At 41.1% G+C, this 15,192-nt stretch overlaps 1 protein-coding gene across 1 annotated transcript in view; it reads left to right on the top strand.

Moving 5' to 3' along the window:
- ntm (neurotrimin) overlaps positions 1-12,859 on the top strand; it is a gene marked incomplete at both ends in the record, with an annotated part of 75,074 nt that extends 62,215 nt beyond the window's left edge. The window contains 5 exons of the mRNA XM_079738116.1: positions 6,736-6,864; positions 8,890-9,010; positions 9,386-9,537; positions 10,535-10,570; positions 12,753-12,859. Coding sequence (XP_079594242.1) covers positions 6,736-6,864; positions 8,890-9,010; positions 9,386-9,537; positions 10,535-10,570; positions 12,753-12,859 — 545 coding nt within the window. The remainder of the gene's footprint in view (positions 1-6,735; positions 6,865-8,889; positions 9,011-9,385; positions 9,538-10,534; positions 10,571-12,752) is intronic.
- Between the last annotated feature and the right edge of the window lie 2,333 nt (positions 12,860-15,192).

Below are 15,192 nucleotides of genomic sequence, written 5' to 3'. Positions count from 1 at the left end.
TGTTTTTATGATTAACACTTGGTCACGGCCTGGAACTTAATGTACACACTTATTGAGTGTTGTTCGTCCTGGCCAAAATAGTACTGAGCATTGTTTAGCATCTTACCCTAGCTATCTTTGTTGTGTACGGGAAATGGGTTATCCTAGCAATTGCAAGTGCTTGGCACATGTTTTTCTGAACATCCTTACTGTACTGACAGTGATATATTATCGTTTCTGTTTCTTCTGAAAAATGTACTCATTGCAAGTCGCTTTGGATTAAAGCGTTTGCTAAATGCTCTGAATGTAATGTAAACCTTCGGACTGGTACACCTATGAAAGGGAAAGGCTCAATAGGTAGTTGGCGACTTAGCAAAATTAGCAAAGTACCTACAGGAAAGCAACCTGTAGACCTAGTGTTCTTCTTGACTCATCGAGCAGTGTCGTGGTATTATTATGCATTCCTCGCGACGAACATTGATGTGCTGACGAAAACACTTTACAGAAAAAAGTGTTGACTTGTCCACCCAGTAGATTATTACCTACTGGATCCTAATTAGCCGCCAGTTAGAGGCCTTCTAACGAAATAAAATATGCACGTGCCGCATGTGTAATGAACTGTTGGATGATTGTGTGTAGGAGTGTGTGGATGAACAGGGGAGAACAATTGCAGAAGACATCACAGTCACAGCCCGGGGCTCATCCCCTCCATATCCACTGTGTAACCGGTTTAATTCTGCCTCATTAAATTAGAAGCAGTTGCATCTTTCATACGCCTTTTCATGTGTCGTCATGGCACCGCGTCACTCCAAAACACACAAGCCTGAAAGATCAGCATGATTCAGTGAGGAATCAATCCACACTGATGCAGTCCTGAGGACACATGATCTCTGCGATGCACATGTTCATGCTGAGAGAGAGAGAGAGAGAGAGAGAGAGAAATTTCTATTTGCATAGAAAGATATCCATTTGCCTTCCAACAATTGAGTTTCTGCCCACTAATCAATGTGTAATCTATGCATCTTCATGACAGTCATTCTATTATAAGGCACCGTGTGGGTGGGAAACGATGTGGCACGTTTTACATATTGATGTACAAGACTACCTTTAACACCCTATGTTGAAGAATATGTGAGGGTGTATCTGAGGGTCGACATTGCAAATTGCAAAATTGCACACAATCATTGAATGTGTCAGCTTTTACTAATGCTCCCTTGGATATGTTCCAGGCACACAATAAAACATGTACCACGCCAACACATTTTGCGATGCGCGACACTGTGCAACAGAAAATATATATTTTTTCCTCATTCCAATAATGAAAAATGCTAAATAGAGCAATATCTTTATTCAGACGATAGTTTTAGACGTTGTGAGATTCAGTAAAATCGTCAGCACCTGAGGCAGCCATGGTTGACTCTTCTACTCTGCAAAACCCGGTGGGCATGTTTGGTTCCCCCCCGCCAGGTAGAGCTGGGCTGCGGGCCCCCCCAGCACCGGCTTCCGTCCACCCTGCAGCCGCAGATCAAGTGCTGGTCGGCCTGGGGGCCGTCCGCCGTGGACCCACTCATGGCATGCCTTCCTGGGGAAAGGGGAAAAATAAGGGCAAAGATTGTATAAATAAATAAATAAATAGTGTGTATGTGTCTGTGCCCGAACATGCACATGTGAGTGTGTGTGTATGCCTGCCTGCCACTGTGTCTGTCTGTCTGTCTGTCTCGGTGTGTGTGTGTGTGTGTGTGTGTGTGTGTGTGTGTGTGTGTGTGTGTGTGTGTGTGTGTGTGTGTGTGTGTGTGTGTGTGCATGTGTATGCTCACATGGTTGTGTGTGTGTGTGTGAGAGAGACACAGAGGGAGAGGATTGATGATATTTAAAGCTTAGCCTGAGCTCTGTAGACCTCACACACACACACACACACACACACACACACACACACACACACACACACACACACACACACACACACACACACACACATTCCCTACCTTGATAGATGTCTTGGGGGCCTAGCCGTGGATCAGGGGGATCATGGGTATTTCCAGCAGACCACCACACCACCTGACTGCAGAGCTTGCTGCCTCCCGGCCGCCAGCAGCCCAAATGAACAGCCGCATGATGGAGCTCAGCCCGCCAGCAAAAGAAGTTCCCCAAGTTAAATTGCTGTGATACGGCGTGGAAAATAGAGTGTCCGCACTTAGTGGCACTAAGTATTCCGAGCGGGTCTTTGTGTTAAACCTTGTCGACTAAGAGGCGTGTGGGGAAATATTGTGAGCAAAGTAACCCGTTATCTTTAAACCTGTAATCCATAATTGATGTTGAGGATTATTTTGTGTCTCAATGCTGCTGTTGTTTTTGGTGTTGCTCAAGTGACTGGAACAAGCGGACAGCATAGTTTTAATGCGTCCGACGAGAAGTAATTTTCTTTTTTCTCGCTGACAACACCAAAAAAAACAAAAAACTGAACAGAAAGCTCAATCAAATGACACACCACTTATAATTAACCAACGTTAATTTGCAGCTAGCTGTGCATTCAAGGTACAACCGGTACATTCCGGTTACTTATGCACATGCTAATCGGCCTCACAGCAGAATCAATAGGATATTTTTAGCATGTGCTTCACAGACCATAACATACATGTTCAGTATGCCTGAATATACACCACATCGCTTCCTGTTCCATGTCTGTTCCTGTTCCTGCGTAATTGTAATAGACAACAGGCGCTTTGTGCTTAATACACCTTCCTTACCTTTGCCGCCGTGCTCAAACATAAAGGGACGCATGGCCTAACACATTAGCAACTGTACTCACTGTTGCGACGCCGGCCAAATAAGCTCCAATATATGCTTTGCCGTTAATGGAGTTAAACCAAATAGTATGCTGTCACAGCAGATAATCTAAGTGTGTGGCTGTTATATTAGGGGTAATAGCACCCCAAGCTATAGTGTGTGAATGCTGGCCTTTTTTTCCCCCTTCTTACCCTCCCTCCCTTCTTTAATGTTTGTTTTCTTCAAAGAGGACAATACATCAAAGCTAGCTTGGCACATTATAAAGTTCCATATGCCCAAGGCTTATAATCAGCGGGGAAAAAAGTATCTCCATATTTAAACCCTCACAGCATCTCCTCCTGGCTTAGCATAGTTCTGGGGAACGAAACACACTGCAACAAATCGATGGTGTTTTTGACGTCAACCCTTTGTGTGTGTGTGTGTGTGTGTGTGTGTGTGTGTGTGTGTGTGTGTGTGTGTGTGTGTGTGTGTGTGTGTGTGTGCGCCACCCCGGCACTACTCCTGTTTTTGTTCTGGGTCATTTGACTAGTTATAGGTGATTCATGCTGTTATCAACACCTGAACACTGGCTGAGTTCTCACAACGTGCCGCATAGCATTCCGGCCCGATAACACTGGCAGCGTTACTCCACGAACATACTACTTTCCGGCCGCTGTCTCCACAAGAGGGACCCTACCTCCCGCCGTATCTCCTTACTTCTCGTTTCCTCTCCCCCTCCTTCCCTCCCCCACTAGAGATATCTTTCTCCCTCCCTCACCTACTCTCACCCTTTTTCTCTTTGTTGATCTCTCTCTCTCTCTCTCTCCCCCCCCCCACCGCAGCCCTTGAATCCCACCCTGACTTCCACATAACTGCCGTGTGTCCCTCCCCTGTCCTTTATTTCTTGTTAAATCTAAATCCAGTCTCACAGCAGAGTCTCCGTCTCCTTCACACTAAATGCCCCTCCAGCCCTCAAGCATCCCTGTGCACTCTGCTAGTCCTCTTGTCATGTGCTTTTATTCCTACCGTATCCAGCTCCTCTTTGCCCACTATGCACACACGCACGCACATGCAAACACACACTCTCCCAATTCATTATATATCCCCGTTTTGCATGTCGTCCTTGAACAGCTCCCCCCCCCGACCAAAAAAAGGAAAATCCTTAACAAAAGCCAAAGTTGTCGCTTTTGAGGGACCCGCCGAGGGCAGTGAGAGGCCGAAACTCGGCCTCCTCATCCAAGATCCTCGTACCTTGGCATCACTTTATTCTTTTTGATGCTCATCTCTCTCATCCCTCTCTCTCCCTTACTCTCGCATCCATTTCTTTATCCCAGCCCTTGTTCTCTCTCTCTCTCTCTCTCTCTCTCTCTCTCTCTCTCTCTCTCTCTCTCTCTCTCTCTCTCTCTGGATTTGCCTCGGCTATGTCTCTCGGATGGTGGTGACACAAGGCCATTGCTGGTAGAAAAAAAGTGCAGAGACAGTGTTTTTTTACAATGACGTTCATCCCCACAATAGCAGCAGCAGTCTACTTTCATGAGAGGCATGAAGCGAGAAAGACCTTGATTCTCTACAAGGCTGCACTCTATTCATTTCTGGAACTCAGGACAAATCGGATAATGTCCAGTGATAAAACACCGGTCGTTGTATTGAAGCTCCCTATTTGTATTCTTACAATTGTACAAAGGGGAAAATAAATGCTATGATCAACCCCGGATAAGAGATCGCACCTTCATTCCATCGTAAATTGATACTGGTAGTTCTATCGTCTCGGAATTGTAGGACCAAATTAAATTGCTTTCAAGACTTAGGGTCTTTCTTTTGTGTCAAGACTTCTAATTGTATGACTGAATTCAATTCGATTTAAACCATTTGTGTGGAATCCAGCATGGGGAAATCAGATTTGTTTGGAAGTGGCAAGACGAGCTGGCCAGTTGGGTTGTGGTGACCGACGATGCATCATCTGATCACGATGGTCATGAGGAATCAGGGATCTCCTAGCCTGAGAACTAGACGGATATCTCACATGACATACAATGAGTGTACGTGTGCCCTATGATTGCGGCATGGAGGCATTTTCAGAAACAAAAAAAAGATTGCTGTAGCTGATGTCTCACATGTTTCTTGCTTTGAGGGGTTGTAGGACTGCCCGAATGCGCCTTTTGGATAAATCCTCTTGGAAATCGAAAAAGAACTAAGAGGTTCAAGGTTAATACGCATCTGTAAATTAGTCTAGAGATACTAGTCTAGTGATATCCTACTCAAGAAGCGATTTTTTAATCAATGTGTTATTTTATTCTGCATTTACTTCTGAAGAAGCATATTCATTCATTGATTTGTGCTCTCTGAGATGCCTATACTGCTCCCCGCAAGTATTTTAGTTAGCCTACCAACCCATTCAATCCTACTTTCAGTGTAGGCTCAAAAAGGATGTGGCGCTTCACTTGATGGAAACAAAGAGGCCGATAATCATTTGAGATTTCTGTTTTAATTAGACATTGAAGAATAACCATGTGTAACATGCCGATATATGTGCAGTGTAAACAGCGGCAGAAAATGGAGTCGGAGTGGCTCACTTGCCAGCAGTCATCAATTGCAGATGGAAAAATGTGACATTTATTGTTTTTACGCATTGACAGGCGAGGATTTATTTCAGATGATTATTTATGAAAGTTTGGATTTATCAATCCAAACTTCCATAGACAACTCTTCTAACTCTTTTGTCTTTTTCACTCCATGTTTGGTCATGCAAGTCATTAACCGTAAATATGCCAATACGCGCGCAGAGAATCTAAATGGCAACATTTGTGAATAATTGGTTTGAGCAAACTAGGTGAGACGGTACAATTCTATTCCATGGCGACTTTAAGCAACTAAGCAGTTGCTTGTGCGTCACATATATCCCAAATGGAGTTGGCTGTTTACTGCCGCCCAGCCGTAAACATTTGCTTCTGCAGCTTGTCTCCACTCAAGGAGAATGATGCTATGCTGGCATTGGCTTTGAGTGACCATTGCGCACGCTCGTCTCTTGACGCACATTGACTTGCACAGTTCAGTGACCACACCGCACCGTGACACGGTGGGTAAGACCATCTAGAAACATCCATCCATATATGCATCGATCCATCTCTCTGAATGCTGGGGGCTGTTGCCCGACGGTCTGTCGTTTTATTACAGTGTTTTATGAGAGTCGGGGAGTGGGAGGGAAAACCGACTTCATATACATGTCTTGTCAGTCGGAGAGGGAACGGAAACAAAGCGAAGCCATTTAAAAAGCAGACGAGAAGGACGTGATTGCTTTGAACGGCTGCTTCAGGGTGCCGGGTCTGTTGGTCGAGGCCCCCCTCCCCCTGGCCGTGTCGTTTAAAGGGGACATTTTGTACCACCAGGTGTGAGTGTGATTAGCCGTTAAAAGACATTTCGAAAAAATCAACCTTTTCTGACATCACAGGTTGGCGTGTCCACCTAGATGTATGACGGATAGATGAGCAATGTTTGCCACAGTCCACTGGGTAGGCCGGTAGACTGATCTATCCAGCACACATCTAGGTGGACGTACCCACTTTTGATGTCAGAAGAGGCAGATTTTCAAAAACAGCTTGTGATGGCTAATCACACTCCCACCTGGTGGTAAAGAAGACCTTTAAACGTGTTGAGATGGACTCCGCGGCCTCCTATTAGCAAGTGAACCGATGCCCCCTCCTCGTGTCACTGGCTTCAGACATGCTAGAGAAGAGAGGCCAGCGAAGAGAGCGTAATTGTTGCAGAGGTCCCATTGGCACTCTCCATGTCTGCTCCCGCCTCCTCCTCTGCCTTGTCCAGCCTCTGTGACCCCAACCCTGTGATGTCTGTCTCCCATAAGACCTATTACCACCGTCCCACTGCTGTGACGTGTTAAGAGGAAGAAACAAACTCTGAGTCACTCTTTGGACTCCAGGCCTGAATTTCGATGGCGATCTCCTCACCCCCTTTCTGCATGTGTTCTGCCCACAGGAGACCTGGTGTCGGACGATGAGTACCTGGAGATCCAGGCCATCCCTCGACACCGAGCAGGGACCTACGAGTGCACCGCCATCAATGAGATCGATGCCGACGTCCAGACTGTGGACATCACTGTCAACTGTGAGTTAAAGACTTACCCAGCCTGGATACTCTGGGGAAGAACTGAGTAGAATATGGGCTCAAACCTACTGGATGTACTGCAGTAGAATATGGGCTCAAACCTACTGGATGTACTGCAGTAGAATATGAGCTCAAACCTACTGGTTGTACTGCAGTAGAATATGAGGTTATACCTAATGGATGTACTGCAGTAGAATATGAGGTAATACCTAATGGATGTACTGCAGTAGAATATGAGGTAATACCTAATGGATGTACAGCAGTAGAATATGAGCTCAAACCTACTTGATGTGCTTTGGTATAATATGGGCTCAAACCTACTGGATGAACTGCAGCATAATATAAACTCAAACTGACTGGATGTACTGTAGTAGAATATAAACTCAAACTGACTTACTGAAGCAATTGATAAATGGAATGGTATCACTATGTAACTATGTGTGAACTTTCAGTCACCCACCAATTCATTTATGGAAGCCAGTTTAATTTAATATTTCCTGGGCGGAAAAAATAACACACTTTCATCCTTTTTTTGTTTTACATAAAAAGTTGATAAATACACATAAAAAGCACAGAAAATAAAATAAACTGCCTGAAGTATCTGAAGTAAGGAACAATGTTTATTTAAGTTTTGCAGCACAAACAACAAAACAAGATGGTTTTACTGAACATCTAAAAAAAGAAAGATATGGTCAATATCAGGGTTTATAACACGGTCTGGGGAATACTCGATTCTGATTCTGCTACAGGGTGTGCATTAACCCCTGATATACAGACACCTGCTAAGTAGTTCCAGTCAAATTGTCTCTTCAGCCTTCAAAACGAGAGCTGGTAAATTGTGAATAATGCATTAAACTGTAATCAGAAAATGTGGTTATATGCTATAGACCCTATAGTATCTGTGGTATAAAGGCTGGGACGAATGTCAAATTATCAATATTTACTCTCTATGTTGAAACCATAGGCTGTCGCGATTCCCATTGAAACGAATGGCGCGGTGATTCGGTCTTCAAAACGAGAGCTGGTAAATTGTGAAAAATGAATTAAACTGGCAAGCGGTTATATGCTTTAGACCCCAGAGTATCTGTGGAATAAAGGCTGGGACAAAGTTTGAATTATAAATATGTACAATGCATAACGTTAGCTCTCTGGCTCATAGCTGAGCGGACTAGAATACCTCCCGTTGCCAAGTCGTAGCTAAGGTCCGTCCTGTTTACTGGAGGATTGAAGAACGTTTCCATTGCATAAGAACCTTAGGGAGGGTAAGGATTGTTCCAGGTATTAGTAACTCAGGCGTTACCAGGGAAACAAAGTTATTGCTTTTTTATAATATATAATATATAATTATAATACAATTTTATATTTGGATTGTAAAACGCATAAAAATATGAATGAATAGTTTTAATTTATTTTCTTTGGCAAGTGACCATGGTATAAGCGGGTAATGCCCTTCGAGGTGTCCATTATCAGGAATTAATGGACTTTGCGGAGGCAGCCGTCCTCCGATGCGCGGTCCATTAATTCCTGATAATGAACACCTTGTCGGGCATTATCCCTTACGTAATTATAGTCTAGATTCTTGCTTACCCTTCCTCTAAAAAAGCAGATATTTAAAACTCATCTGATAATGCCTGCAGCAGGCATAAAGCTTAGACCAGCTTATCCTCTAAAGAAAGGTTTTGGCAAAGCACAAAACAAAACTGGCAGGAAAAAATGCTTGGGGTGTCTTATAGTTAAGCACGTATCAAGTAACTAGACCATCAAATATATCCTCTCACGTATTTATATCCAACACTTTGCTGTGACTGAAAAAGTCCTGGGTTCAACCCCCAATGCCCCCAACCTAACCTTCATGCGTCCTTGGGCAACATGCCCAAACGTTCCCATACCAACTCCTTCATAAGCTCTTAACTGTATTCACACTCATACTGATTATACAGTAGGATTTTTGCTGCAGTGCAGCTCAGACCAAGGCGCTCCACTGACCTCTGCCCAGGGTATTGACCATATATGGTGTTCCTGCAGATGCTCCCAGTGTGTCAGAGGGCAGAGACATTGGCGTGACTCTGGGCCAGATAGGGTTGATGGAGTGTGAGGCCGACGCGGTGCCAGAGGCGGACTTCGAGTGGTACAAAGACGACAGGAGGTAACGTAGTGTGTGTGGGTACATGTGTTTTAATGGATGGTGGTTTGTTTCCGTTAATCGTATGGGGTCCAATGCTACATGTCCTTCCCTAGCTCGTTCAACTCACTTTTCTGTTTCTCTTCACTGTCCATAAAGGCATAACAAACCCATAAAATATAAATATTATAAAATAATTTATTTTAACTAGCATATTTGAAATTATATATTTTACATGTTTATTATTCAAAGGGAAATCATGAATATATTCAGTTAAAAGACAAACTATGCTCTACTGCTGATTGCATCAGCCGTGTGATTTGTCTAAATATGTACGAAAAAGTTATGATTGCTATTGCTATTAATCATTTTATTGAAAGTGTTTATTATGTGATTCAGGATCTATAATGGCTTCGAGGGCATGGAGATTGAGAACAGCGACTCTCTGTCCAAGCTGACATTTTTTAACGTTTCCGAGGGTGACTATGGTAACTACACCTGCATCGCTATCAACAAACTAGGGAGTGCAAACACAAGCTTTCTCTTGTATGGTGAGTACAGCCGCTATATTACATTGTGAATATTAGTTGCATTGTGAATGTTAGTTACATCGTGAATATTAGTTACATTGTGAATATATGTTACATTGTAAATGTTAGTTACATTCTCAATGTAGGTTGCATTATGAATGTTAGTTAAATTGTCAATGTTGGTTACATTGTAAAAGTTTGCTACATTCTCCATGTTAGTAACATTGTGAATGTTAGTTAAATTGTCAATGTTATTAACATTGTAAATGCTAGCTACATTTTCAATGTAAGTTACATTGTGAATGTTAGTTACTGTTTAAATGTTAGTTACGTTCTCAATGCTCGCTACATTGTGAATATTAGTCAAATTGTGAATGTTACTTACTTTGTATGTTATTTACATTCCCAATGCTATGCAATGTGAATGGTAGTTGCATTGGCATAATGACATATATCATGATGCACACTACATTCTTAAAAGTATATTGCAAGTTAAACAAAAATTGGTCAGAAAGATTTCTCTATGTTTTGTTAGGGCAATGCCAACTTATTTCAAACCTGCACTATGTAACTTTTCCACTCCTGCTATTTATTCCATTTAAATATATCTGACCTATAAAGTTCCTCAACAATAAAACACAGCCATCCACAGGTCAATCCATCCAGAGAACGTTTCTCTATCTATCGTTCTACTCTGATCCACCTTTGACCCTCCCCCCCCCACCTCCCCCCTAGCTAAAACTGTAGCTACCACTGAAGCCCTCAGGTGCTATTAATGGTAAAACGTACATGGTGCAGGTTTAAATATTGACTTAAATGGTTTCTATGTTTTAAACCACACTCTATACATACAATATGTAACACACCTGCTGCAACTACTTTATGTGAAAATGTCATTCTACCACGTATTTGTCATGCCCTGCACAAGTTTCCTTCTTCCCAGTCTGGTCTAGTCCATGAAGTGTGGGTGTTTTGTTTGTTGATGTGTCACTCTGTTCCATTTGTTCCGCTGGTATAGAGGTAATTGAACCCACTAGCTCAACACTGTTGCAAGGTTAGTACTCTGCCGAAGGCGGACTGCATGCGCCTCCGCGACCCGTCTTGCATCCAAACGGCTCTTCTGCATGCTAACTCTGCCATAAGCATGGCCATTTTCACAAACTAGGGATACTTACTTTCTCTTGCCAGCGTTTCTGCGCTGGCAGAGAGCAACTGGGTCCGAATCGGGCGGGGAAACAATAACTTGTATATTGGATATTTGATCCAATTTCCGAGATGCTAATGAGGAAAAGCATGGCCGTCTCCTCTGTTATTTCGATTTTTTTTTTTTTCAAAGTAAAAACAAAAGGGCGTAAATATTAGTCTCATCCTTAAACTTTTCATACAACTACCTGTTTATACCTGACCTACTGTCAATAAGGTGAGGTGACTCTCATGAGGAATACATTTTAGTTCCTGTGGAAATGGTCTGTTTATGTTTGGCTAACTGTTGTTTTTGTTTTTTTGTCTTTGCGAACCTAACCACCTGTCTCTGTGGCATGACTTCTTTTTTGTTAATGTTTGCTCTTTTCTCATGTAAGTATATATTTTAAGCTTTTTCTGACCTCAGTTATTGGTAGTCATTGTTACATGCACTGAAGTAAAATCAAACATTTGGGCTCTCGGGCTTTGTAGCAGGTTACTTTCTACAATTAGTATGTCGTAGATACCACAGAAAGATATCAAAATTCATACTGGTACCATCTCGTCGATCATTATATCCATGTTACTGCCAAGTAAAGTGTCCTTTCATCAAATCCCATTTAAAGCATCATGATTACATTACATGAATATGGGTCTGGTTGAAGGCTTAATTATTAATCATTTGAAAGACTGTGGATAATCTAGTTATCAGCCTAATTAGCTGGGCGTCCTTTGCAAGTGAGGTACATGGATGTTTAAAGACAAAATAACATTATATTTTGTCTTACTATTTGTAGCCATTTAAACCAATTGAAATAGAAAAGCTTACGGTTTAAAATAATTTGGCAACATTTTGTTTATTAGAGTATGTTTATCACTGGGTGAGGTTCCTAATTAATTCACATTTCTATAAGACATCTTTAAGCGATCCAGACACTGTTGAAAAAAAAAGAAGGAATCGATTTTTGCTCATCCCTTGAAATTAAATATATATATCATGTTTGATCAGTGTCCTTCAGCCAGACACTCCTTCCCACTAACCCTCCCAATGTCTGCTCGCTTGTCTGTTAGTCCAGCATGCAGCAACCTCCCTCGGGGTTGGAGCAATGGAAAGAAATACATCCCTGTGCTGGTCGATTTAAGTATCAAATTAATGAAACATGTCTGGCAGGACGTTCCAGCCAACACCACCACAGTATTACATTTGTATAAGATATCTTACATGAAATGTCCCAGCTAACGCAGACCAAAACATTATCATATTTTCCTTTTTACATTTTTATTCAGAGAAAAGCCCACCATTCTCAAAATCACTCGCAAGCACTCAGAGCAGAGCCAACAGCCTTTTCTTTCTTTGAGTGATGGAGGGGTTGAGAAAGGGTGGCTTTTGATGCAGTTATAGGAGTCTACAAGGATATATGGCGGCAGACCGAGTCTATTTGATCATCCGTCTGAAAACGTGATAATAACAGTGTTTTAAGTACTCTGACGCATTACACGCTAACATAAACCCAGAATTAACAGATGAAAGAACCCTGGAGATGGATAAATTGTCGCCCATTTTGTTTAAACCTACTCAATATTTTGAAGAAGGAATCGCAGGTTTTATTTTATTTTGTTGCCATCAAATAAATACATTTAACCTTCTGTCTTAAAAATATAGGAGCAGTCAATCAAATGTTGGTTTGATAGGTTTTGGAAAATACTTATAATTCAATTAATTTAATAATATAATGGCAATTGACTGGGCTTTTGAAGTCCATTGAAGTCCTTTTCCTAGACATCATCTACCAGAAAACCTTTAAAAAAAATCGGACCAGAATATGATCGTTTTTTGGCCCTTAGCCCTCCTGTCACCTTTAATAGTCAAACAATATCAAGGGTTAAAAGAAGGATGTTCCCACAGAGCACCTTTCATTGACCTTTCATTGGCCACAGGAAAACTGGAAAAAAAGTCATGTTTAGGTGTGAAAACTCATCCTGATGCATCTCTATTCCTCCTCCTCCTCCTCCTCCTCCTCCTCCTCCTCCTCCTCCTCCTCCTCCTTGTTCAGGGCCGAGAGCAGTTCAAGATGGAAGCGGTGGAGTGCAGGGCATGCACTCACCCACCTGTCTCCTGCTGATCCTCATAGCCATGCTGCCGTTACTGCTGCGAATCTGAACACCCGATGGCTGAGGAAACGCAGTGTGTTTTTGGCGTGTGTTTGCGGGTGTATGTGTGTATTTTCTTCCCTCTCAACTGGAATAATGAACTGCATAAGGTATCCCACCATATCATCACGTTGACCGACCCCCCTGAGAAAAGAAAGAGGAAAATATTGTATGTTGTTCTGTTCATTTGATCAATTTAAGTATTTCAGTTTTGGGGGATGTAACACATTTTACAATTGTATGTTATTATATTATGTTAACATAATTTCTTCCCTAAATTATAATACAATGCCCTATTGTTTTTTTTTTAAGTTGAAAAAAGCACTTAAATATCGTGATTCCTATTCAGATGGTCTTAAGTAAAAAAAAGTGTTTTACTGGTATTCATTTAAATTCAAATGTATAGCAAGTGCGAGTGGTTAACCACCATCAAAGGTGAGAGTGGTTAAGTTGCCCAATGGCAACTTCTATTCTTGTCATGTTTTAATGTATACAAATTATGATTCTAACTGTTTGACAGAACATACTGTTTTTTAATTTTTTTTTCTTGAGATTGATAGTGATATATACTTTTATTTGTGATATATTTTAAGTGTAACAGATACTTTAAGATGGGGAAAATGACTTAAGATGTAATTATTTAGGGAAATAGCCTAGTTTAATTCTTTTTTTACAAAACAGTCGTTCACAACATGGTATAAAGAATAACTAATTAGTTCCAGATGGATGGAAGTATATGAAGTTTTGTCTTTGCCATTGTGTGGAGTAAGATAAGTACAATTTTAAGAAAATACATTTTACTCACATGCCCTTTACGTACTGAAATGTTTTACCAACACGTGTGTGTGTGTGTGTGTGTGTGTGTGTGTGTGTGTGTGTGTGTGTGTGTGCGTGTGTGTGTGTGTGTGTGTGTGTGTGTGTGTGCGCGTGCGTGTGTGTGTGCGCGCGCCCGTAAAAGACCCAGTTCATGTTAGGAAAATATAATGATCATAATAAAAGAACATGCCTTGCATGCATTAAGAAACCAATAACCCAAAGACTGAAGCTGTTTTTACCACACAGTAAATTAGAAGTGCGCCTATTTTGTACCCCAAACAAAAACTATAGAAGAGGTTAAAACAACTTAAGTTAAAGTTAAAAAAACAACATTTTTTTGTAACTATAACAGAAGATTATAATCAATCAATATCATACATTTTGTGGTCATGCGGCAGCGTGGTGGATTTCATTTCACTAATTATTCTTGTGTTATTGTGTCGGACGTTGAGGAGACTGCAGGCTTGTGTGTCCCCTTGATCAGCTCGAAGGACAGCTGTATTCATGAGACTACACAGAGCAAAGCATAGTTTCACTGCGATATCACGGTGAGGGAAGAGACGCATACAGAATAAGGTGCATCATACACAAGCAACCGTGTGGTTTCATTCAGTGTTGTTGAATTAGATTTATACATGTGTGTATAGATATATGTAAATATATATGTATATACATGTATGTATATATATGTGTATATATATATGTTGGTAAACATATATATACCCTTTGAGAGGCAATTAAATGCCACAAAAAATGAGAGGAGACACTTGATGAAACATCTGCTCTATATACGTAGTTTAGTCAGCAAACTGTCTCCTTAACCCCTTTGATAGCATTTGAGAGGCAATTAAATGTCACACAAATTGGAGAAGATACTTGATTAAACATCTGCACTATATACATAGTCTAGTCAACAAGCTGTCTCCTTTACCACTTAGTTGGCTTACAAGCTAAGAATGACTTCAGGATCACAAAGAAGCAGCAGAGGTGTTGATTGAGAAGACACTATGTTTTTGATAATTGGTTATATATATATATATATATATATATATATATACCAAACTTGCTCTGTTCTCTTATTTTGTTTGAGTATTCAGAGTTGCTTGAGTAGCAACACAACATTCCACAACATGTATAGTTTTAAAATCACTATGATTTCGGTTAGCCACCAACTACACTCAGAACTCTTGGAAATCTTTTTTTTTTTGCCAAGATTTGTACTTGTTACATGCATTCTGAATACTGCAAATATTAACACATTCCACCTGTATATTTTTTTGTATGAAATCTAAACTATTAATCATCATTATTGGTGATGGGCCGTTATAACACAGTTCAAATCATATTGTACATTGTTTTAGAAGATCTTATTCCCAACTAGATATTAAGCAGGACTATAATTGCATATTGTTTTTTTTGCAAATGTTTGTATAAATAAAAGGATGGAAGGAATTGAAGATACCACTTAGGAGACTACCAAAATTGGATGACAACAAGGAACAAAAATGTTTCACATTTTCAAATAAG

The sequence above is a fragment of the Pollachius pollachius genome (assembly GCF_949987615.1).
Source record: "Pollachius pollachius genome assembly, chromosome: 6".
NCBI lineage: Eukaryota > Metazoa > Chordata > Actinopteri > Gadiformes > Gadidae > Pollachius > Pollachius pollachius.
This window is presented reverse-complemented; position numbering and strand designations above follow the sequence as displayed.